This window comes from Myotis daubentonii, chromosome 2 (assembly GCF_963259705.1).
Source record: "Myotis daubentonii chromosome 2, mMyoDau2.1, whole genome shotgun sequence".
NCBI lineage: Eukaryota > Metazoa > Chordata > Mammalia > Chiroptera > Vespertilionidae > Myotis > Myotis daubentonii.
In genome coordinates, this window is record NC_081841.1 from 5,209,367 (window position 1) to 5,233,341 (window position 23,975).

General features: G+C 40.7%; 2 protein-coding genes across 11 annotated transcripts in view; one reads left to right on the plus strand and one right to left on the minus strand.

Moving 5' to 3' along the window:
- Positions 1-23,975, minus strand: part of XPNPEP3 (X-prolyl aminopeptidase 3) — a 48,287-nt gene that overhangs the window by 17,269 nt on the left and 7,043 nt on the right. For 6 of the 10 annotated variants that reach the window (XR_009451085.1, XR_009451086.1, XM_059681443.1 and 3 more), the window contains 3 exons: positions 10,536-10,652; positions 5,676-6,083; positions 2,867-3,069 (listed from right to left, as the gene is read on the minus strand). Coding sequence is in view for 8 of the 10 variants with exons in the window: in XM_059681443.1 (XP_059537426.1) it covers positions 2,867-3,069; positions 5,676-6,083; positions 10,536-10,652 (728 nt within the window). In the remaining 2 variants the exon portion in view is untranslated. Of the gene's footprint in view, positions 1-2,866; positions 3,070-5,675; positions 6,084-9,204; positions 9,352-9,516; positions 9,560-10,535; positions 10,653-23,975 lie in introns of all 10 variants that reach the window. The other 4 variants (XM_059681449.1, XM_059681448.1, XM_059681450.1 and 1 more) reach the window with 4 other exon arrangements.
- DNAJB7 (DnaJ heat shock protein family (Hsp40) member B7) lies at positions 19,666-20,673 on the plus strand. Its single transcript, XM_059681441.1, has one exon. The coding sequence runs from the start codon at positions 19,679-19,681 to the stop codon at positions 20,606-20,608; it is 930 nt and encodes a 309-aa protein (XP_059537424.1). The 5' UTR covers positions 19,666-19,678; the 3' UTR covers positions 20,609-20,673.

The window sequence follows — 23,975 nt, forward strand, 5'->3', positions numbered from 1 at the left end:
TTCTTTGCATTTCATTCTGTGCATCTTATAACCAGGATACATCATGAGTAGACACTGTACAGCTTATAGGGAAGGGACAGTGGAGAGAAAAAGCAGGAATGATTTCACGAGGGCCTTGTCCACATGCAGGTGACGTGAGAGTAGGGAGCCTGTGACATTTGAGAGTGTTCAGTATGTAAGCACCTGTGGAAGAATGAGATATAAAGCTGGAAGGGAAAGGCAGAAGAGGCCAGGTCATGAAAGGCCCTGCGTGAGCATGTTGAAATTTAATCCTAAAAACAACAAGGAACCACCAAAGAACTTTAGGAGAAGGGCAGTCAGATTTGAAGAGATCACTGTTGCCGGGGTAGAGTTAGACGCAGGCAATAGCAGAAGCAAAGAGACAGCAAAGGGATATTAGGTGTCCTACTGTGCTAGGCACAGGCCAAATTAACACAGCTTGGTATTTAAACCCAGGTCTGTCTTCCACAACACTATTCTGCCTCCCGAGAAGATAACTTGGGGACCAGTTAATTAGATACAAGGATTGGGGAGAACAATTATCTAGATAACTTCCATATTTCTATCTAAGGTAGCTGGGTCAATGTTGTTATTATTAACCATGAAATAGAATACAAGAGAAGAGGCGGGTCTGGTAGAGCTGGCAGAGCCCAAGTTTAGACAATTACAGGAAATTCAGGTAGAAAAAGTCCAGGAGGCAGGATATACGTTCAGTCATAGGAGATATCTGGCCTGGGTAGGTCTGACTCACCCTGCTTTTACTTCTGTCCATATATTCTACCAATTCTCCTCTAGAAAGGTTACTTAACTCTAATGACAAGGCCCTTTACTTATTGTAAACCAAATCAGATTGCAAGAAAATCCAATTTATCTGTAGCACATAGACACAAATTATATTTGGCTTATTCCCCAAAAGATAGGAAACTTTCATTTGGGCTGAAAAACACAAATATAGCATCATTATTCTTAAGAAAACTATTTTGGCCCTAGCTGGTTTGGCTCGGTGCATAGAGCATCAGACTGCAGACCGAAGGGTCCCAGGTTCGATTCCGGTCAAGGGCACATGCCTGGGTTGTGGGCTTGATCCCCAGTTGGGGGTGTGCAGGAGGCAGCCAATCAATGATTATCTCTCATCATTGATGTTTCTATCTCTCCCTTCCTCTCTGAAATCTATAAAAAAAAAAAAATTAAAAAAACCCCCAAACTATTTTGCCCAAATATTAAAAAATCTTACAGAATAATTCTACACCAGAATTGGGAATACTTAAAGAATAAGATTGCTGGTAGAAGTTGTTCATTAATAAAAATTAAGCCAAACTCCATTTCCCCGTCTGATATCTTTACTGGGTCGGTAGATAAAGACAATACTTCAGATTTAATACTTCTAAATTTTGGCACATTTACAACAGTCTCTCACTAACAGCATGGAAAACTGAGAGAAGTGCAGATCAGAATACTCCCAGGTAAATTTGTAATTGACTTTACACCTTATGCAAAGACATCTGATCACTGGACTGATACCAATTTCTTTGGAGCCCTAAACATTATCCCAATCTATTCTTAGCTACTTCTCTTCCTTATTTAAAAAAATCAATGATTTGAAGGAAAACAAAGACATATACTTTTCACATTTGTAATTAGTTGGTCTAGCCATAGCTATAACACTTGACAGTGTACTAGACAAACTAAAGCACTTACTGAGGAAGATCACCAAATGAGATAAAATGAAACAGATAAGGGAATAGTTCAGGAAAACAATGTTTAACTTTGGGAAGACTATAGGTAGAGCTCAGAAAAATAGCCTTGAAATGTTTGTGTGCTATTATGCTATGAAGTTAATTCCAGTTGGGCTGGAATTAACTTGAGCTGTTTTGTTCAAGGTCCTGCATGTAATGGATCTTGGTTAAGGCCTGAAACATACTGATTAACAGTGTTGAGAGGAGTTTCAGAGCAGTTTGTATCAGTTTGTCAGTATTGTGACAAGTGAGATTAATGGTTTGTACGTGGTTTCCACGAGAACTCCAAAAGGCTTTGTTGTTACATAGCAGGAATCTGCCAATATGATCCAAACCAGAAAAATCTCTAGCTGCGATTCCATTCTGGGCTCCCTGGTTTCCAGGTGTTCCATGCAGGCATCTGTGGTTCCTGATCCAGGAGAGAAAATGCATCCTGTCCAGCTCTTACTGAAAGCGGACAGGACAACAGAAGCCTGAACTTGGCTTCTTTGGTCCCTGACTGTGAGACAGCCATTTGCTGTGACAGGTATTCTTATGTTAATACTGTTGTTATACTGTACCCTTTTCCTGTTAATTGCAGACTTGTAAGCATTGTCATTTTGGGTCCTATGATTCTTTTTTAACCATCAAACTGCTACTATTATTGCAGTTATTGTCAGGAAAGGAAATAAAATTAATTTACGTTGCTCCAAGGAGAAACAGCTGAGATCATGGGTAAAAAATACAAGAAGGCAGACTCACTTTGCCTTGCAAGGTATTGAGCAAGTCTCTAGATGTGTTCACTAATGTCAAGGTTGAAGCTGGATGTTCACCTGCCATGAAATTACTGCATTAAGTACACAACCTCAAAGTGCCCATGGAACCCTAAGAGCAGGGGTCCTCAAACTACGGCCCGCGGGCCACATGCAAATACAAATACTGTATTTGTTCCCGTTTTGTTTTTTTACTTCAAAATAAGATATGTGCAGTGTGCATAGGAATTTGTTCATAGTTTTTTTTAAACTATAGTCCGGCCCTCCAATGGTCTGAGGGACAGTGAACTGGCCCCCCTGTTTAAAAAGTTTGAGGACCCCTGCCTAAGAGCTTCGATTTTTTTCATTTGAAAACAGCTTTTGCAGTAGGAATCACACCTGTGACGTCAGCTTTCCAGCAATCCGCATTCGTTCAATTTCAGCAGGAGATTTGATAAGCCGTAGGCGCTGTACCAGCTGATGGACAGCCCGAACCTTGTTCTTGCTCTTGGTTTTGACCTCAGTCAGATGCTGCATATAGTCCGCGTGAAGCTGTGCGTGAGCGGGCCTCATCCAGTCATACCAAAGTGTATTTGTCTCGGCTTAAAATAAGATGCCAAAAAAATCAATTTAAAATAAAACTAACAGCAACAACAATAAATACCAACTGTCATGATGACTTAAATAAGAGTCAAAATTGTAAAACGTGGTGTGAAACTCGAATGCAAGCATGTCAAACTCGCGGCTCGTTTGACATGCTTGCTTTGAGTCTAAAGGGTTGAGCACAAACTCTCTCAGGATCGAAGTAATTGAAGGGTTTGATCATAAATCATTGGAAAGGCCATTCCTTGAAAATGGCAAGATATTCTGAGATTGAACTGACAGCTTTTCTGCCCCAGTACACAGTTTTGGAACTACCTAGATGGAACTAAACCTTTATTTAAGCTTTGGTTTTATTTATTACTTATTAACTGTTAAAGAAAAGTTACAATAATTGTTCTCCACACCACTACTGAGCCAGAGGCACTGTTGCATAATTGAACAAAAAGGATAGAAAACTGTACTCAGATCATGACTGTATGGTTAAAAGCATTCCGTCCCTTCGCCAAAACTCTCAGCAATGGTGAAAGGAAGTTCTCTTCCTGGCTATAGAAATGCTACAGTTGATAGTATGTGCTAATCCACTCTTACCAGGAAACCTTTCCTTTCCCATCTGCTATGTATTCTCATTACAGACAAGCACTATTCATCTTTTAACTATATTTGCCTGATATAAAATAAGTAGGCTCATTATGAAAATGATTTCCATTTACACCAAGTCTCTATTTCTTTTCATTTTTTTCTTTTTCTTTTATTTTGTTAAATAGAATTTATTGGGGTGACATGGTTAATATAATTATACTAGAGGCCCGATGCATGAAATTCACGCAAGGGGCTCAGCCCCTGGCCGGAGTGGTGGCTGGGGGCCGCTGCCGCCCCGTTCGTCTGGAAGGACAGGACGTCCGGTCTAATTAGCATATTACGTTATTATTATTATAGATAGATTTCAGGTATGCAATTCTACAATTCCTTTCTTTTATTTTTTTCTGACAGTAGCTAATGAACTACTGCATTCCCAAACTATGCCTAAAAGGTTGTATGTTTTGTGTTTTTTTTAAAAAAAGATTTAAAATTGATTTTTAGAGAGAGAGGAAGAGAGAAACATCAATGTGAGAGTGAAACATCGATTGGCTACCTCCTGCATGCCACCTACTGGGGATCGAGCCCACCATGTGCCCTAACTGGGAATCGAACCGGCAATCTTTCAGTACACAGGAAGATGCTCAACCAACTGAGCCAGGGCAAGGGACAAAGTAATTTCAAGAAATAGAATAGCTACAAAGAAAATGATTCTATGCCCACATTCATGAAGACTTTGAAGATTATGAAAGTTCCACTAGCTTAGTTGGGTAATCATTTCTACAAAATAGAAAATATTTTATAAAGTAATGGAAAGAACTGAAACATTAGAACATGCATATTTGAGCAAGTCTTTTCTTTCAAGGGAGTCTTTGTAGGAAACAAGTCCAGTAAATTCCATGATTGTTGGAAACTATTTTGGAATTCTGTTTTAGAAACTCACTTCAGATACGGTTTATAAACCACGTAAGAAAAATCAGACTAAAATTTTACAGTCCTTGCCCTGGCAGTGTGGCCTAGTTGGCTGAGCACCGTCCCATGCACTGAAAGGTTGCTAGTTTGATTCCTGGTAAGGGCCCATGCCAGGGTTGTGAGTTTGATCTCCAGTAGGGGCATGCAGGAGGCAGCTGATTGATGTTTCACTCTCACACTGATGGTTCTTTCTCTTTTTAAAAAAAAAAAAAAATCTTAAAAAATTTTTTTTACAATCCTGCATTATTTTGTCTAAAATCAGTATTTTCCAACCTGATCATCTATCTTATTTAACACATTTGGCTCTAAGTGACTTTGGATACTTTAAAAAATGCTTCCAGAACTATAGATTTACAAGAATCTCTAAGGATAGTTTATATTGTAGTGTAGGTTCTGCGAAGTTCCAGAAAAGAAATCCCAAAATATTCTGAGTGATCATAATTTCACCAGAATTAATGTAGAGAAAGTGACTATTTTGAGAAGTATGAACTGTGTATATAAATCACCTAAGAATCTTGTTAAAATGTAGATTCTGATTTAGTCAGTATGGAATGGGGGCCTATGATTTTACATTTTCCAATATCTACTATGCATTTGTAATGCTTCTTTTTTTTTCATTTGTAATTCTAATATGCATCACCAGGTGATTCTGATGCTGGTGGTGCTTAGATCATTTTTTTGAGAATACTACCTCATTTTGAAGAATTGGCAAAAGCAGTAAAAAGCAGGGATCAAAGGTCAATAGACTGGTCAGTAGTCTTAAAGAGTGGCCCACAGCGATCCTCCACTTCAGAAGGAAATTCACTCTTTGGGATTTCGCACTAGGACAGTTAACAGTCTATGAGAATGAATTCTCTAGAAAGATTTAGCAAATGAATAAATGAAGTCTTTAAAGCAGACCAGTCTTGTCGTAAAAATTTATGTTCCTTTCTTGGTGCTTAAGAGAAACCACTGCTATGGATAATCATTCTAGGACATTAAGAACTTTGTCTAAATGGGTAAGGAAGGTCTTAATCCCAATCTGGCCCATCATTTGACTTCTCCTCCCATTGGTTACCTTTCAGTTTCGAAACCAGATGTTGAAATTCTTCCAGCGTATAGGCTTCATCCACACCAGTTAGGGCTACTGCTCCATCAGTGCCCGATCGAGGGCCATCCCAAAGTTCTCGGCTGGGGTCTCTCCGAGGCACGAAAAGCATGGCCTTGTGTGCTGGTAACTGCTTGCCAGGGAGGCTCTGAAGGACCAGAATGCTATCGGGCTCTTGGAATCCACACAGGTACAAGAAGTTGTTGTCTTGGTGGAAAGTATAGGGGATATCATTGCTCATATAGTATGTAGGGTTGGACAGCAGAACCACTGTCTGGTCTGTCCCACTCTGCCCTTGTGATTCCTTGTGGATCAGAGACATTAATTTGTGTCTGCGAAGCGCATATTCCACCTGGGATAGTCCTGGAGTCACCTCCCCTAGAAATGACAAACAACAGTGATGCTTTGCATTTCTGCAGTGCCGAAGTACGCAAGGTTGTTTAATATTAGATAAAGATACCCAAGTTCATTTCTTCAATTTAGGCCAAATCTCTTCATAGCACATGGAGAATTATGGGATAGCCCAGGTTTAAATTTTCTATTCTATTGTAAAAATTTGAAGGAAAAAAAAGGAGAAAAAAAAGAGATAGTTAGAAATTGATCAGCTGCTCCTGCACGCCCCCCACTGGGGATGGAGCCGGCAAGCCAGGCATGTGCCCTGACTGGGAATTGAATCAAACCTCCTGGTTCATAGGTCAACGCTCAACCACTGAGCCACAACGGCGGGGCTGTACTGTTTTGTGGTTAAGTGTGGACTCTGTCAGACTGTTGTGAAATGAAATCCTGAGCTACCAATCTGCTCTGTGCCTCAGTTTCCTCATCTTTAAAATGGACATAATAAGCCCTGGCCGGGTGGCTCGGTTGGCTGGAGCATTGTCCTGTACACCAAAAGGTAGCGTGTTCGATTCTGTCAGGACACATACCTAGGTTGTGGGTTCAATCCCTGGTTGGGGCACATACAAAGGTCAACCAGTGAGTTCATAAATGAGTGGAACAACAAAAACCAATGTTTCTCTCTCTCTCAAATCAATAAATAAAAATTACAAAAAAAAACTACAACTAAACAATCACTGAAATATGGACACCTAATTGATTATGAAACTTTTAAGGGGAGATTTGGGGATTATTATTTTTAACCCATTCTAGAACCAATCTAGTATATATTTTTATTAATTTCAGAGAGAGGAAGGATGAAGGAGAGATAGAAATGATGAGAATCATTGATCGGCTACCTCTAATTGGGGATTAAGCCTGCAATGGGCATGTGCCCTGACAGGGAATCAAACTGAGACCTCCTGGTTCATAGGTTGACGCTCAACCACTTAGCCACACCGGTCAGGCTAGAACCAATCTTTTTATCATTTTAAATATTACACTTGATAGGAAAACAAAAAAGTGGTTCTGGATATGTCTGACAAGTCATTCTGACAGCTCAGCTTCTGAATAGTCCTGTTGTAAAGCACTCCAAACTGTACTTCACATTCTAAAATTTATTTTGCTTAGAAATGTAGAAATGTTAGAAATACAGGCTTTTGGAACAAACGCTTCATTAGGCACTAATTCTTCCTATTCCCTGATAAGTTTCAGTGTTTGTGTGAACTAAACACCTTGCTGTTCTGCTGGTGACAGCAATACTCCTGTGGCAATGTCCAGGAACTCTATAAGTGTCTCTCTTGTACAGATATAAAAAGTCGATTCACAGCTCATGATAGTATAAAGCTCAGAATGCCACTTGCCTTCCTACATGGAATCACTTTTATTTCCCCTCAGGTGATAAGTGGAGGGAATACTAGTGATTGAAAAGGATGAACTGACATTTTCTGTCTCTACAGACACAGGGATGGCAATGTCATGCAAAAGAAGAAATGGTCTATAATGCCTAGATTTCTTTAAGAAAATGATAAATTTTAAACATCACGAGGAGGACCTGGGTGAGTCAACCTGATTCTTTATTTCCATCTAAAATAGTAGTAGTAAAGCCAGAACAGAATCCCTTTATCTCCCATGTTATTCTACTGAATATTTTCCAAGTTACTGTTGCTTCAGGAAACTTGAGTAGATATGGCCAAGGGAAATCAGCTCCCAAAAATTCAGAAGAAACTGACACAGTAATTTCACTTTTAAGAATTTAAGAAAATAACTGATCAGTATACAGAATGTATACACACACACACAATTTTTATATAAGAAATAAGTCTAGAAATATACATATACAAAAATCTCAACAGTGGTGGGATTTCTTGGGAGTGGTGGGATTATGATTAATTTTTTTTATCCTCACCTAAGTATATGTTTATTGATTTGAGAGGAGAGAAACATTGATTGGTTGCCTCCCAAACTCATCCCTACTGGGAATTGAACCCACAACCTTTTGGTGTATGGGACAATGCTCCAACCAACTGAACTACCTGACCAGGGCAGATTATGAATAATTTTTAAAAAATGTATGCTTAGCTGTATTCTCTAATTTTTCTATAATATATATAAAACGTGTATAATAATTAGGAAAGGAACTGAGATAGTTTCAAAAAGTTTTAAGTACTGGCAAGTATTGAGAAAATAACTATGCCAAACATGAAACCTTTTGGAGCAAACTAAGTATAGACAACACAATTTTATACCCTAAACTAACAAACTGGCTATGTAAAAGAAAAAAAGTTCTTTTAAGTATTACACGTCTTATAATTTTTCTTAATTTACTCTTTCTTCACCCCACAAACATTTTAACACTTATATATGTTTTGCATCTCTACATGGAGAAAGACAAAGGATTAATACTTTGAATATTTACATAGTTCTTGCCTCTAAAAACTGTATAACTAATAATTCTGCTTTAAAATTTTATCTTCTCCTCTCCCTTCTCACTTACCCCCGCGTCCAAAGCCTATGTCTAGGAGAATAAAGATTAGGACAGGCATCCCTTCCCCCCATAGCTGAGATGAACATGTGAATGTGTATGAGCATGTATGTGTGTATGTTTATTTGCATTCATTTTTTGTTGTTAATCTTCACCTGAGGATATTTTTTCCATTGTTTTCTAGAGAGTGGAAGGGAGGGAGGAAGTGGGGGAGAGAGAGACAGAGATAGAAAGATCAATGTGAAAGAGACACATTGATTGGTTGCCTCCAGCATGTGCCCCAACTGGGCCAGGAACGAACTCGAAACCTTTGACCAGCAATTGGTGTGTGGGCCGACGCTCTAACCACTGAGAACACTGGCCAAGGCTATATTGACTTTTTATTTTGTTAACATGTATGTAACATACATAGCAAACATTCTAGATACAGAGACCACCATTGTGACAATATGACTACTAGTTTTAAGGCCTGGAAAATGCAGCTCACCACATAAAAGTATCTCACCACAAGAAATCAATAATTTTCAAAGCTGGTAAAGCTTAATATCAATTCTACATTTTAAAAAAGACTGACGCTAAAAGTAGGTTGATAGGGTAGAGAAATACTTAAATTTACATCAACTGGATTGCTATTAAGCTTACCTTACAGCTTTGAAAAACTCTGATTTCTTGTGTGTTGCAGTGGTGAGCTGCATTTCCTGAGTCTCAGCCGACTTTCCAGCAGGAATTCCAGTCTCATGAAGAATCAGCAAAAGAAGCCCTCACTGAGAGACACACGGGTGTCGTTCACTGAGTGGAGACAGTGGAAGAGTAACATATTTCTAAAGGCAGCTTAGATTATTAATATCTATGCTTACACAGACAACACAGATTTAACTTCTCATGGCAGAAGCAACAATTTCCCTTGAAACCCTGGCTGCTGTTTTACACAGCATGTGGTTTTACTCTACCTACCTCTTTGGGATGATATTCATTCACCACAGTTCATCCCTCACGCCTTTTTGATAAAACAAAATAAAAACGTTTAGGCATGAATTTGAGCGATAGTGATGACACATCTAGCAGCAACACTGGAGTCTTATAGCAGAAACAAATATCGGGGAGGTCAACTTTTATCAAGTATAAAAACCAGTGAAGTAAATAAACACCAATTTTTGCATCATCTTTACCAGTGCTGTCACCTCTCAAAGCTGTGACAGTCAGATCTGGAAATCTTGCATAATCTATACAGGAATATTATTAAACTTTTGAAATGAGTGTTTAACACTTTCAAGAAAAACACGTTTTTGAGGATAACACACAAATTCATGAAGTATTCCATATTTTTTTTAAAAAAACATGTTTTCTAAAATATCTTTAACATAGTAGTTCACTAGGAATCAATAGTTAGAACACAACTGTAGAAACTAAGTCTTAGAAAGCAATAGAACTTTTCTTTAAGAAAATCCTGAGTACATATTTCATCAATAATTCTGAATGGTAAGGCTTAATAAAGTGTTTATGGCTCTAGATAGTGCTGTCGGCAGAGTACCAGTAGCCACATGTAGCTATTTAAGTTTAAATCTAAATTATTTAAAATAGCCCTGACCGGTTTGGCTCAGCGGATAGAGCATCGGCCTGTGGGCTCAAGGGTCCCAGGTTCGATTCCGGTCAGGGGCATGTACCTTGATTGCGGGCACATCCCCAGTGGGGAGTGTGCAGGAGGCAGCTGATCGATGTTTCTCTCTCATCTATGTTTCTAACTCTCTATCCCTCTCCTTTCCTCTTTGTAAAAAATCAATAAAATATATTTAAAAATAAGTAAATAAATAAATAAATAATTTAAAATAAAATTTAAAAATTTAGTTTCTTAGTTGCACTAGCAACATAATAAGTATACAATAGCCACTAGTGGCTGGTGGCTCCTGTATTGAACAGCACAGCTCTAGATAAAGCACCTGAAGAGAGACAGTTATTATGGTTAAAATCCTTACCTGGTCTGAGGAGGTGTGGGTGTGTGAAGGGGCTGGGCTGGCCCAAGTATCGATTTGGAACCTTCCTGTCTGGGATGGGCTGGAGGGAGTACCTTCTCTGAGAACAGAATATGCATCCTAAGGAGAAAGAAAGAGGATGAAATGGAAGAAGGAATCTAGAAGGTCCTCACAGTATATGTATATGTACATTTATCTATCTCCAGCATTTGGGTTTTTTGGAAAATGCAAATTAATTTCACCTTCAATATATATATGGGCCTTCCTCTGTGCCAGCCAGAGCCTGTGTGAAGCCCTGGTAACACAGACATGACCTAATTTTAACCCTTAGTGACTTTAGTCTGCTATGTATGCTTAGATTTTTCTATCTTTCAAAATATGTTTGACTCTAGCTTAGCACCCTTCTTTTTTATAAATAAATCTTTTTTAATTTCAGAGAGGAAGGGAGAGAGATAGAGAGTCAGAAACCTCAATGTGAGAGAGAAACATTGATCTGCTGCCTCCTGCACACTCTCTCTTGGGGATGTGCCCACAACCGAGGTACATGCCCTTGACCGGAATCGAACCTGGGACCCTTCAGTCTGCAGGCCGACGCTCTATCCACTGAGCCAAACCGGTCAGGGCTTAGCACCCTTCTTAATCTGGCCCCTGCTCACTCTTCTAATGGCTAGCCTAATCCTCAAAAAACATTACTGCAACCACACTAAACTATGCAAAGAGCCAGCTAATTAGTCTATTATAACAGCATTTGGCTTTAAGTACGCAGTTATCTTAGTCTAAAATGGCCTTTGCTTGTTTCTGATTACTCAACTTCTCAAAAATCAGCTCCAACATCTAGGAAGCCTGATTTTTAATTCCCCTCCCTACTGCTTCTAATACAAAGGCCCCTCCTCAATGCTACTGCAGTTAATTCTATTTTGCTATTGTTGTGAATCCTAACCGGAGGATATGTTTTCCACTGATTTTTAGAAAGAGTGGAAGAAAGACAAAGAGAGACACATCGATTGGTTGCTTCCCGTATGTGCCCAACCCAGGTGGAAATAGAATCTGCAACCCAGGTACATGCCTTTGACTGGGAATCGAACCTGCAACCCTTGTGCGCAGGCCAACACTATCTACTGAGTCACATCAACCAGGCTTAATTCTATTTTAAGACCTACTACACTGCACATAATTGCTAGTTTGCTATGAACTTTGGGAAGATAGAGATTATTTGTTATTTTATTTTCCCAGTGATGAGATTCGGGATATATTTTTGAAGGGTAACAAGCCAACAAATCTGGTTTTGGCTATATGCGGGGAGTAAAAAAAAAAGCATATTAAGGATGATTCCCAGGTTTTTGCAAGTGGGTGGAAGGTTATGCCATTAAATGAAATGGAAAAGACTGAGATAATTATTGGCTATTCCAATGGAGAGGTCAAACAGTCTTAAGTTCAGGGGATCAAAAGTCCTGGGACTGAATATTACCTATGAAGATGGTACAGAGAAAGTCCAGGTACTATATTATTTTGGTGTGAGAAGAAAAGGCACAGGAGAAAGGAAGAAAACTGTAAGAATGTGGTATTTAGGAAGTTAAAGAAACCAGTGTTTTATGAAAGGGGAAACACTTAACTGTGCCATGTGCTGCTAAATCTGAGACCAAAAAGACAACTACTGGATTTGGCAACATGGAAGTCACTGGAGACCCTGACAAGAACAGTTTAGTGGAGTACAGAAGATAGAAACCAAAATGGGTGTATTTACAAGATCAATAAGTTCTGGGGATGTAATGTATAGTATGGTAACTATAGCTAACAATTATGTATTGTATATTTGAAAGTTGCTAAGAGAGTAAAAGTTCTTAAAAGAGCCCTAGCCGGTTTGGTTCAGTGGATGGAGCGCCGGCCTGCGGACTGAAGGGTCCCGGGTTTGATTCCAGTCAAGGGCATATACCTTGGTTGCAGCCACATCCCCAGTAGGGAGTGTGCAGGAGGCAGCCGATTGATGTTTCTCTCTCATCGATGTTTCTAACTCTCTATCTCTCTCCCTTCCTCTCTGTAAAAAATCAATAAAATATATTTTTTAAAAAAAAGTTCTTAAAAGAGCTCTGGCCAGGTGGCTCAGTTCGTTGTAGCTTTATCCCATACACCAAAGAGTTGAGGGTTTGATTCTGAGTCGGGGCACATACCTAGGTTGCAGGTTCAGTCCCCCTTAGGGGGCTCATAATGTGCAATGTCTAGAACAGCCGTGGGAAAACTACAGCCCGCGGGCTGGATCCGGCCCGTTTGAAATGAATAAAACTAAAAAAAAAAAAAGACCGTACCCTTTTATGTAATGATGTTTACTTTGAATTTATATTAGTTCACACAAACACTCTATCCATGCTTTCGTTCCGGCCCTCCGGTCCAGTTTAAGAACCCATTGTGGCCCTCGAGTCAAAAAGTTTGCCCACACCTGGTCTAGAACCTAAACTCTTTTTTTTTTTAAATTAAATCTTTATTGTTCAGATTATTATATTTGTTCTTCTTTTTTCCCCCCACAACTCCCCTCCACCCAGTTCCCACCCCACCCTCCGCCCTTACTCCCCACCACTGTCCTCATTCATAGGTGCGCGATTTTTGTCCAGTCTCTTCCCGCATCCCTCATACCCCGTTCCCCCCCAAGAATAGTCAGTCCATTCCCTTTCTATGCCCCTGATTCTATTATAATCACCAGTTCATTCTGTTCATCAGATTATGTATTCCCTTGATTTTTAGATTCACTTGTTGATAGATGTGTATTTGTTGTTCATAATTTGTTTCTTCTCCTTCCCCTTCCCCTTCCCCTTCCCCTTCTCCTTCTTCTTCCCCTTCTTAAAGGATACCTTTCAGCATTTCATATAATACTGGTTTAGTGGTGATGAACCCCTTTAGCTTTTCCTTCTCTGTGAAGCTCTTTATCTGACCTTCAATTCTGAATGATAGTTTTGCTGGATAAAGTAATCTTGGTTGTAGGTTCTTGGCATTCATCACTTTGAATATTTCTTGCCACTCCCTTCTGGCCTGCAAAGTTTCTGTTGAGAAATCAGCTGACAGTCATATGGGTACTCCTTTGTATGTAACTGACTTTCTTTCTCTTGCTGCTTTTAAGATTCTTTGTCTTTTGCTCTTGGCATTTTAATTATGATGTGTCTTGGTGTGGTCCTCTTTGGATTCCTTTTGTTTGGGGTTCTCTGCGCTTCCTGGACTTGTAAGTCTATTTCTTTCACCAGGTAGGGCAAGTTTTCTGTCATTATTTCTTCAAACAGGTTTTCAATATCTTGCTCTCTCTCTTTTTCTGGCACCCCTATAATTCGGATGCTGGTATGCTTGAAGCTATCCCAGAGGCTCCTTACACTATCTTCGTATTTTTGGAATCTTTTTTCATTTTGCTTTTCTGGTTGGGTGTTTTTTGCTTCTTTGTATTTCAAATCTTTGACTTGGTTCATGCGCTCCTCTGGTCTGCTGTTGGGAGTCTGTCTAATATTCGTTATTTCAGTCAGTGTATGCTTAATTTCTAGTTGGTCCTTTATCACAACATTGAGGGTCTCACTAGATTTCTTGAGGATCTCACTACATTTATCAGTGGTCTCACCAGTCTTTTCGAGGGCCTTACTAAATTTATTGGAGGCTTCTAGACAGTTCTTGAAACACCTTAAAACACCTTAAAAGTGTGGTTAGGAACTCTATGTCCAGTAGTTTGCTTTCCTCCATTTCTGTCATTTGTGTCCTGTTTCTTTGTCTCCGCATTTTTTTTATGCTTTCTTGGTGCACCCCCTTGTGGTCTTTGTGCAGTCTTGTAGTTAAGCCTTGATTGTTGTAGGTAACACTGGGGGGGATTTGACCTCCAGGCCAATTGGCTGTGAGAATCAGCTGTGTCTGCAGTGGGAGAACTTCTGTCCTGATCTCTAGGGAGGTGCTAATCTAGCCTCTGCCTGAGGCTATCCGGCAAATGCCTGCGTGCAAGGCTTGGGCGTGGCGGGTCCCAGGGGATCAACAGGGCGAGCAGTTATGGCTGCTCTCAGTCCTGCCTTTAGAGGCTCTTCTTCTCAGTGTCCCAGCAATTGCTGCAAGTACCTCGGAGAGAAAGCTGCCCTCGAGTTCCAACCGATGCCAGACAGTCCTGCTTCTCCCGTTTGAGTCTGGGTCCCCAGAGACTCGCCCGGAGCTGGAGCTCAGAGCCTGAGACTCTCTCCCGATTGAAAAAGAAAACTGTGCCCTCAGCCGCCAGCCCGCTCCGCATGCACCTCCACACCTTAGTATTTTACTTCCGCACCGCACCGCACCTCCTCTGAGTCTCGGTATGCTTTTCTCTTTCCTTCTAGTTGTAGAATTTCCCCTCAGCCAGCCTTCCTGTGGTTCTGGGTGATGTCCGTTCCGTCTTTTAGTTGTATTTTTGAAGTGGTTGTGCGAGGCAGCAATCTCCGGTGTTTACCTATGCCGCCATCTTGGTTTCTCCTAACCTCTAGAACAGCCGTGGGCAAACTACGGCCCGCGGGCCGGATCCGGCCCGTTCAGCTGTTCTATCTGGCTAGCGGAGCCGAAAGAGCGGAGGGTTCTCTTGCTCTCCCCTCCGCTCCTTCACCAGCAGCAGTGTTAACATGTATTAGTTCACACAAACACTCCATCCATGCTTTTGTTCCGGCCCTCCGGTCCAGTTTAAGAACCCATTGTGGCCCTGAGTCAAAAAGTTTGCCCACCCCTGCTCTAGAACCTAAACTCTTAAATCCTGGTCTAAGAAATGAGATAGAGTTGGAAAGAGCAGAATCTGGAATCAGATAGATCCAAGTTTAAGTATCAGATTTTTCACTAATGAGCTAGGTTTCCTTAGGCAAATTACTATTTTTCAGAGGCTCAGGTTTCATATGGACACAAAATATTTATTTCGCTGGAATGCTATGACAGTTCAATGAGAAACTGCATGTAAGACACTTGCTACAGGGTCTGACCCAAAGATGGTACTCAAATAATGTTCAATATTATTATTACTGCTACTTATTTTCTTCTTTTTTTTTTTTAATCTGAACAATAAAGATTTAATTAAAAAAAAAAAAAAAAAGAAATACAAGCTCTATTGTCGGCCCTTAAAAAGCCAACTGCTCAAAACATTGGTCTATCATACCACTGAAATTATATTAAGACCGTGATTGCTAATTTATTAAGTATTAAAAATATCTTCTTAAAAATAGTATTAAATAAATCCGCGAGGCAAGCACACTTTTTGTCCCATCCACATTTCCGCAGTAAAACTCCACCCCTGAAATCCCATCCTGCCTCAGTGAGAAGACACTCCTTTTGTGATTGGCTAAGTCAGAGGGCGGGGCTGTTCCAAGAGGGCGGCCCCCAGGGGAGCGGCAGGCCATGCGGCCAACATGGCGGCTGCCAAGTCAAGCAGCTCAAAGTGGTGGCTGTCTACACTGTTCTTTGACAGAGCAAACCAAAAGCCCTAAAAGATAGATGACCAACATTATATTGCAGACAAGCAGAAATCCCATTAGCTGTTTATACCTTTTATAATTGTCTTAAAGAATATCAATCAAATTTAAACTGGTTTTTGTATTAAAAATTTTCAGTTGAGATTACAAAATTAATCCTCTTTATATCAGATCAATGAGTAACATATTTTGAATTCCTAATCATGTAAGAGAAAACACATTTTTTTTTTCAAAAACAAGTTAGATATTAGATATTTAATTAATTTCTCCCGATTCAATTTGCACTTTAAACTTTCAGAGCTTACAAGTCAAATATTAGCAGTTCTTTGATTAACTACACTTTTATATTTTTAAGAATATATTTCAAATAAAATATAAGGCATTTTCAATTAATAGATTAACTTCTATCATCTAGACTTCATACTAGGCATACTCAGATGAACATTTCAGTATTATAAATTTCAATACTTTTAGATGATTTGAACTTAAAAGCTTTAAGTTTCCAGCCAATAAGCCTGGCATAGCTGCTAAATTACTTGACTATCAACTTCCTGGTGGTACTTGCCTCAGGGCGGGAAATTTCAAAAGAGCTACTTTAAATCGCCTTGGGAAACCTGCCTGTATTTCTTTTTTTTTTTTTTTTTTTTATTGCTTAAAGTATTACAAAGGGTATTACATATGTATCCATTTTATCCCCCCTGCTACTTATTTTCAATGGTAGGTAAATATAATCACATGGATACCATACATACATGTAAGTACAGATACTGGACAGAATTGAAATTATTTGAATTTAAGAGTTCTGCAATACTTCTAGTCAATTGGTATACAAACAAAAAGTAAAAAATATTCAAAGCTGACAAATGGTCTTGAAAGACTGGCTAGAAATTTATACTATTATTTTCCATGTCACTAGAATATCATTTAAACAAGTTGTTTATAAATGTCATGAAAAAGAAAACAACATATAGAGGAGGAGAAACAGAGACAGATCATCTTAGGGAATTTCCTAAGACAATAAAATGAGCCAGGAATACATCTTTATAATTCAGGCCTAGCCTATTGATAATTTAAATTGTCCCCAAAGAAAACCAAATTTGGTCGAGTTTTCTTCTAACTGGATTTTTTAAAATTGATTTTTAGAGAGAATGAAAGGGTAGGGTGGAGAGAGGGAGAGGGAGAGAGTGAGAGTATCTACCTGGATTTGCTAATCCTAACTTTCCCACATACAACTGATTCTCCCCACAGCAGACACATTAAAAATGTAAATTTGATGCATTATCACCTCCCCACCCGCCCCCACCCCCCAAATTGGCTTCTCACTAGAAATGAATGCTAGCTTTATTTATAATGGGTCAAAAGTGGAAAAAACCAACATGTCCACCCACATGGCTAGTAGCTACTATACTGATCACACAGCTCTGATGTCATCTCTTCAGAGGCCTTCTAAAACCAATCGAAGGTAGATTTCTGCCATCACGCTTTTTATTTTAAAACTAGAGGCCCAGTGCACAAAAATTTGTGCACTCGGGGGTGTCTGTGGGGGGGTCCCCTCAGCCCGGCCTGTGCCCTCTCGCAGTCTGGGACCCCTCGGGAGATAACGACCTGCTGGCTTAGGCCTGCTCCCGGGTGGCAGAGGGCAGGCCCAATCCCTAGGTGCAGCCCCTGGTCAGGCTCAGAGCAGGGCCGATTGGGGAGTTGGGGCGCCGCCCCCTGTCATGCACAGAGCAGGGTGGATTGTGAGGTTGCGATGCCACCCTCAGTCACGCTCAGGGTAGGGTCGATTGGGGGGTTGGGGCACCGCCCCGTCACACACAGAGCAGGGTGGATCAGGGGGTTGGGGCGCTGCCCTCTATCACCCACAGAGCAGGGCCAATCGGGGGTTGGGGCACTGCCACTGTCACACTCAGGGCAGGGCCGATGGGAGGTTATGGCTCTACCCCATCACACACAGAGCAGGGCCCGAGGGGTGGGGGTTGGGGCGTCGCCCTCTATCACCCACAGAGCAGGGCCGATCAGGGGGTTGGGGCGCCGCCACTCTCACACTCAGGGCAGGGCCAATGGGGAGGTTATGGCTCTACCCCGTCACACACAGAGCAGGGCCGATCAGGGGGTTGTGGCGCCGCACCCTGTCACACACAGAGCCGCAGGGCGATCATGGGGTTGGGGAGCTCCCCCTATCAGGCACAGAGCAGGGCTGATCAGGGGATTGGGGCGCCTTCCCCTGTCACAAACAGAGCAGGGCGGATAGGGAGGTTGTGGCCCCGCCCCCTGTCACACACAGAGCCACAGGGTGATCAGGGGGTTTGGGCGCTGCCCCCTGTCACGCTGATCCCGGTGCCGGGAGGCCTCTCGGCTCCGCTGACCCCAGTGCTGGGAGGCATATTACCCTTTTACTATATAGGATAGAGGCCTGGTGCACGGGTGGGGGCCGGCTGGTTTGCCCTGAAGGGTGTCCTGGATCAGGGTGGGGGTCCCCACTGGGGTGCCTGGCCAGCCTGGGTGAGGGGCTGATGGCTGTTTGCAGCTGGTCACACACCCTTCAGGGTGGGGGTCCCCACTGGGGTGCCTGGCCAGTCTGGGTGAGGGGCTGAGGGCTGTTTTCAGGCTGGCGGGTGACTGAAGCTCCCAACCGCTCCTTTTTTTCTTTTTTCTTTTTTTTTATTCTGGGCCAGCTTTAGCTTTGAGGCTTGGCTCCAGCTCTTGGGCCTCCGCTGCTGAAAGTAGGTTTCTGGCCTTTGTTTACCTTCTGTATTTGAAACAATGTTGCGATCCTGCTGGCTGAAGCCAGAGGGACTAAAGGAGGTTCCTGGGGTTTTGTTTAGCTTCTATATTTGTAACATAGTTGCTTAGAGTTGCAGCTCAGAGGCCTGCAGCAGCAGGTGGGGAATGTTGGAGTCCTCTGTCACTGAAGCAAGCAAGCCTCATGTTCACTTTAAGCTGCCTGGCTGTCGGCCGCCATCTTGGTTGGCAGTTAATTTGCATATTGCCCTGATTAGCCAATGGGAAGGGTAGCGGTCGTACGCTAATTACCATGTTTCTCTTTTATTAGATAGGAAGCACTTATCACATTATCTCCCATTTATTCATTGTACTCTATGATAATGTAAACACCATGAAAACTGGCTTTTTTTTTTTTTATTCAATATTGTTATTACCAGTGGCTAAAACTGAGCCATGCACAAAATAGGCATTCAATAATATGTATTGAATACATAAACACACAATTTTCAAAATCTTTAACTACATGTTTTTTAGACTTCTTCATTTTTCCGAACCAAAACATGCAAGCACTGGGAAGTAAGTTATTAAGACTTAGTAACCTAGAGGTCGCATTATGCAAGTAGCATGCTGTGGCCAGTAACAACAGGTCCCACTGACTTATGAGGTATTGTTTGAGGCTTCCAGAGAAATACAGGAGAAATCATCCAGAGGGTTCAGGACGGTCTGATATGACTCTGGACTAGCTCCATTGAGAAGGTCAAGTCCTACCCCAACCCCCGGATGACACCATAATGCAGCCCTCTTGTAACTCTGCTTACCACACAATCAGTACCCTATCATTTCCTAGCAGTGACCCACAGCAACATTGTCTTCAATGTAAAAATGTGCCTATTTGCAGTCACTCTACCACCACCACCAACAGAGCCGGGACGGAGAGGAAACCACGGTTCTTACTACCCAGGGCACCCCCTTCCAACGATTTGTTAAAAAATGGTAGATTACTATGAAGTTCTAGGAGTGCAGAGATATGCTTCATGTGCAGACATTAAAAAGGCTTATCATAAAGTGGCACTTAAATGGCACCCTGATAAAAATCCAGAAAATAAAGAAGAAGCGGAGAGGAAATTCAAAGAAGTAGCTGAAGCGTATGAGGTATTATCAAATGATGAAAAACGGGACATTTATGATAAATATGGCAAAGAAGGATTAAATGGCGAAGGCGGAAGTAATACTGATGATTCTTTTGAATATGGCTTCACATTCCCTAAGCCAGATGATGTCTTTACAGAAATTTTTGGTGAAAGAGACTCATTTTTATGTCTTTTCTTTGACGACTCACTTGAGGACCTTTTAAATAGTCCAAGAAGTTCCTATAGAAGTAGAAACAGAGGTGCAAGATCCTTTTTCTCTACCTCCCGTGAATATCCAGTTTTTGAGAGATTTTATGAATATGACACAAGATATACGCCATATGATTCACTGGGCCATGAAGACCTTAAGTTTTTCTCTTCCCTGGCATTTGATGACAGTGGGATGGACAACTACACATCTTTTACTTCATATAAAACTGTTAATGGCAGAAAGACCAATACAAGCAGAATTATTGAGAATGAGGAGGAAAGAGAAGGGGAAGATGATGGCGAGTTAGAGTCCTTCCTCATTATAAATGATGTGTTAGATGAAGAGGGCTTTGCAGAGCATAGGTGGAGAAGACAGTCACTTGACAATTATTCACCAAAGTCCTACAGCTCCAAATATGTGCCTCAATACACTTGTGTGGGAAATGAGCAACGTATACCGTGGGTCACCAGCAACAAGGATCCCTCTGTTTTCTCAGCAGGATTCAAAGAAGGTGGTAAGAGGAAAAAAAAGAAGCATAAAGAAGTGCACAAGAAGAAGTCAACCAAAAGGAATCGTTAAATTGGCTCTTCAGACACATTATGTTCATATAACATTTGGAACACGACTCTGTGTTTTGATTAATCAGTTTTGTAGGTAACTTTTGTTTAATACTAGAGTAAGACTTATGATTAACACAATCAGCAGAATTGTGGTCAGTGGTTGTTTGGAGGTATGCCTGAAAAAGATGTATTTATGGTGACAATTATGTTAAGAATGTGGAAAGTGGCAAAGATGATTTTCCTTCTGTTTTTGAGCTAAATGTTTATATATTAGGCTTTTAATAGTTTATGATCTATTTCATTATTTTCCTTTTAATTAAAACTACTATACAAACTTCTGGAATATGTATAGCATTAGGAACTAAAACTGTATTGAGACACACAGGTTCAGATTATATAATTAGTCATGAAATGACTTTTTTTCCGATAGAGGTAGGGCATTTGACACAGAACTTAAAGACATTATAAATTTTTTAAAAAATATATTTTATTGATTTTTCACAGAGAGGAAAGGAGAGGGATAGAAAGTTAGAAACATCGATGAGAGAGAAACATTGATCAGCGGCCTCCTGCACACCTCTCACTGGGGATGTGCCCGCAACCAAGGTACATGCCCTTGGCCAAAATCGAACCCGGGACCTTTCAGTCTGCAGGCTGACACTCTATCCACTGAGCCAAACCAGTTAGGGCGACATTATAAATTAAAAATTAAAGTATAAAGTATTTTAAGTTAAAAATAGCTAGACTCATATTTGTACAGCCATGTCACAGCAGTACTTATTCACAATAGCCAAAAAGTAGAACGAACCCAAATGTCAATTGATTAATGAATACATGAAATACCTGTACATACAGGCATAGAGTGGAATAGTATTCAGCCATAAAGAGAAAGGAAATCTGGTATATGCTACAACGTGGATGGACTTTTTGACATTATGCTAAGTGAATAAGCCAGTCATAGGAAGACACTTTATGATTCTACTTATCTGAGGTATCTAAAGTCAATTCATAGAAACAGAAGAATCATGGCTACCTGAGAGTAGGGAGAGGGGAAAGAAAGAGTTGTTAATTGGTTTAGTTTCAGATTTGCAACATGAAAAAGTTCTGGGGATCTGCTTCACAACTGCATATTTAAAAATGATTAACATGGTAAATGTTATATGTATTTTACTACAAAAAATAAAAAAGGCCAGACTTACCATGGATTCCTCAGAGCAACCTGGCTATATCATGTGTTCTAGGTCAGTGGTTGGCAAACTGCGGCTTGTGAGCCACATGCAGCTCTTTGGCCCCTTGAGTGTGGCTCTTCCACAAAATACTGACTTCTGCACATGGGCCAAAAAGTTTCAATCGCACTGTACGTGCGCGCCCGCACGTGGTATTTTGTGGAAGAGCCACACTCAAGGGGCCAAAGAGCCGCGTGTGGCTCGCGAGCCGCAGTTTGCCAAACAGGGTTCTAGGCCATCAGTGAATTACTCCAGATAGGAAACTTTCTATTTCATTTGTTCTAGTCCATCAGTTAATCACTCCAAATAGGAAACTTTCTAGTTTCCTTTTTTGTTAATCTTTACCTGAGGTTATTTTTTCCCACTGACTTTTAAAGAGAGTGGAAGGGAGGGAGGAGAAGAGAGAGACAGAGACACACACACATATTGATTGGTTGCCTCCTGCACACGCCAGACGGGGCCGGGAAACAAACTTGCAACCCAAGTATGTGCCCTTGGCCAGGAATTGAACCCATGACCCTTCGGCGTGCAGGCCACACTCTATCACTGAGCCACGCCAGTCAAGGCTCTATTTTCTTGTTGAGTATGTACACAGGACCTACGGATACAGTACTCTAAAATACCACCTTTAGCCATTATAATTTAGGGTTATGATAGAAGATAAATAGATGAGTTACAGACACATTAGACACTGAGCAAGTGGTTTGAGCTAAATGTTTGAATATGTTCTTTCAAATGAACTTAGTTTAATATCAACATTATTACTTCTTAGCTTCCTTCAATTACTTTTCAAAATATAGTTTAGCCTATTGCTTCTACTCATTTAACAATATTTTTAAAAAGTAGTGTTCTAGATACCTGGGGTACAATAATGAACAAAGAGCAAAAATTAGTTGTCACAGACTGGAGAGAAACAATAACCAAATATTAAGTATATATGATGTTAGTCATGGTTGCTAAGGAAAAAAATAAAGTAGGGGAAGGGTATGGGGTTTTGAAGTATGAGAGCTGAAATAAAAATACTTTAGAGATAAAGAGAGGGGGGAGAGAGAAACATTGATGTGAGAGCATGAGCATAACATTGATTGGCTGCCTCCTGCAAGCCCCCTTATTAGGAATCAAGCCAGCAACCTGGGAATGTGCCCTGACTGGGAATTGAACTGGCAGCCTTTCAGTGCAAAGGACACCCAACCGAGCCACACCAGCCAGGCCAAGAGCTTATATTTTAGCTAAAATAGCCAGAGAAAAGTGATAGTTAAATCTGAGTCAAGAGTGAAGGAGTTGGCCATGTGTATACCTGGTAAGAGAGAACTCCAGGCAGAAGGAACATCAAATGAAACATTCTTAAGGCAGCTGTTTGAGTAAATGGAGAAGTTCAGTGGTAGCCGATTAAAAGAGCAAGTAAATGCAGTAAGAAAGGTCATGCAGGGTTTGCTAGATCACAGCATGGACTTTGTTATTATATGTGGGACAGAAGCCACTGGAGGCTTTGATAGGAAGAGTGACATAATCTGACAAATTTAAAAAGGCCCACTCTGGCTGCTGGCATTGAAAAGAGACCCCAAAAAGTATGCAGGGATAGAAGCAGAGACATCAAGCTATTGCCACAATCCAGGCAAGAGATGGTAGTAGGTTGATCCAGGGTGGTGGGGGTGAAGAGTGGTCAAATTCTGGACATTCTAAAGGTAGAGCCAAACAGAATTTGCTAATAGGCTGGATGTTGAATATGATGAGTCAAGGTTTTCTGGAAGCAGGGAGTTGCTATTATCTGAGAAAAGGGCTGCAGGTGTTAAGTTTTGGACGGGCTACATTTGAGACTCTTAATTTTATTAAGCACCTGGAAAGAAATGCTGCATTGACGTGTATCCTGCATGTTACTTGTCACTGAATTCTTCCTTTTTAAGCAATAAGACCTATTGATGTAATTTAAATCTTTTCGTTCGTAGAAATATAATTATTATAATTAAATTTTAATGTAACTAAAGGATAGGAGCAAATAATCTAGCAGCACTAAAACCCAATCATCGTTGGCAAAAGAAAGTTCAGTGCTATTTAGCAGTGCAACAAATTTGGAAACCAGAAAAAAATTATAATATCTGTTATTTTTTATATTTTATTATTATTGATTTCAAAAAGAGGGAGAGGGAGAGAAGGATAGAA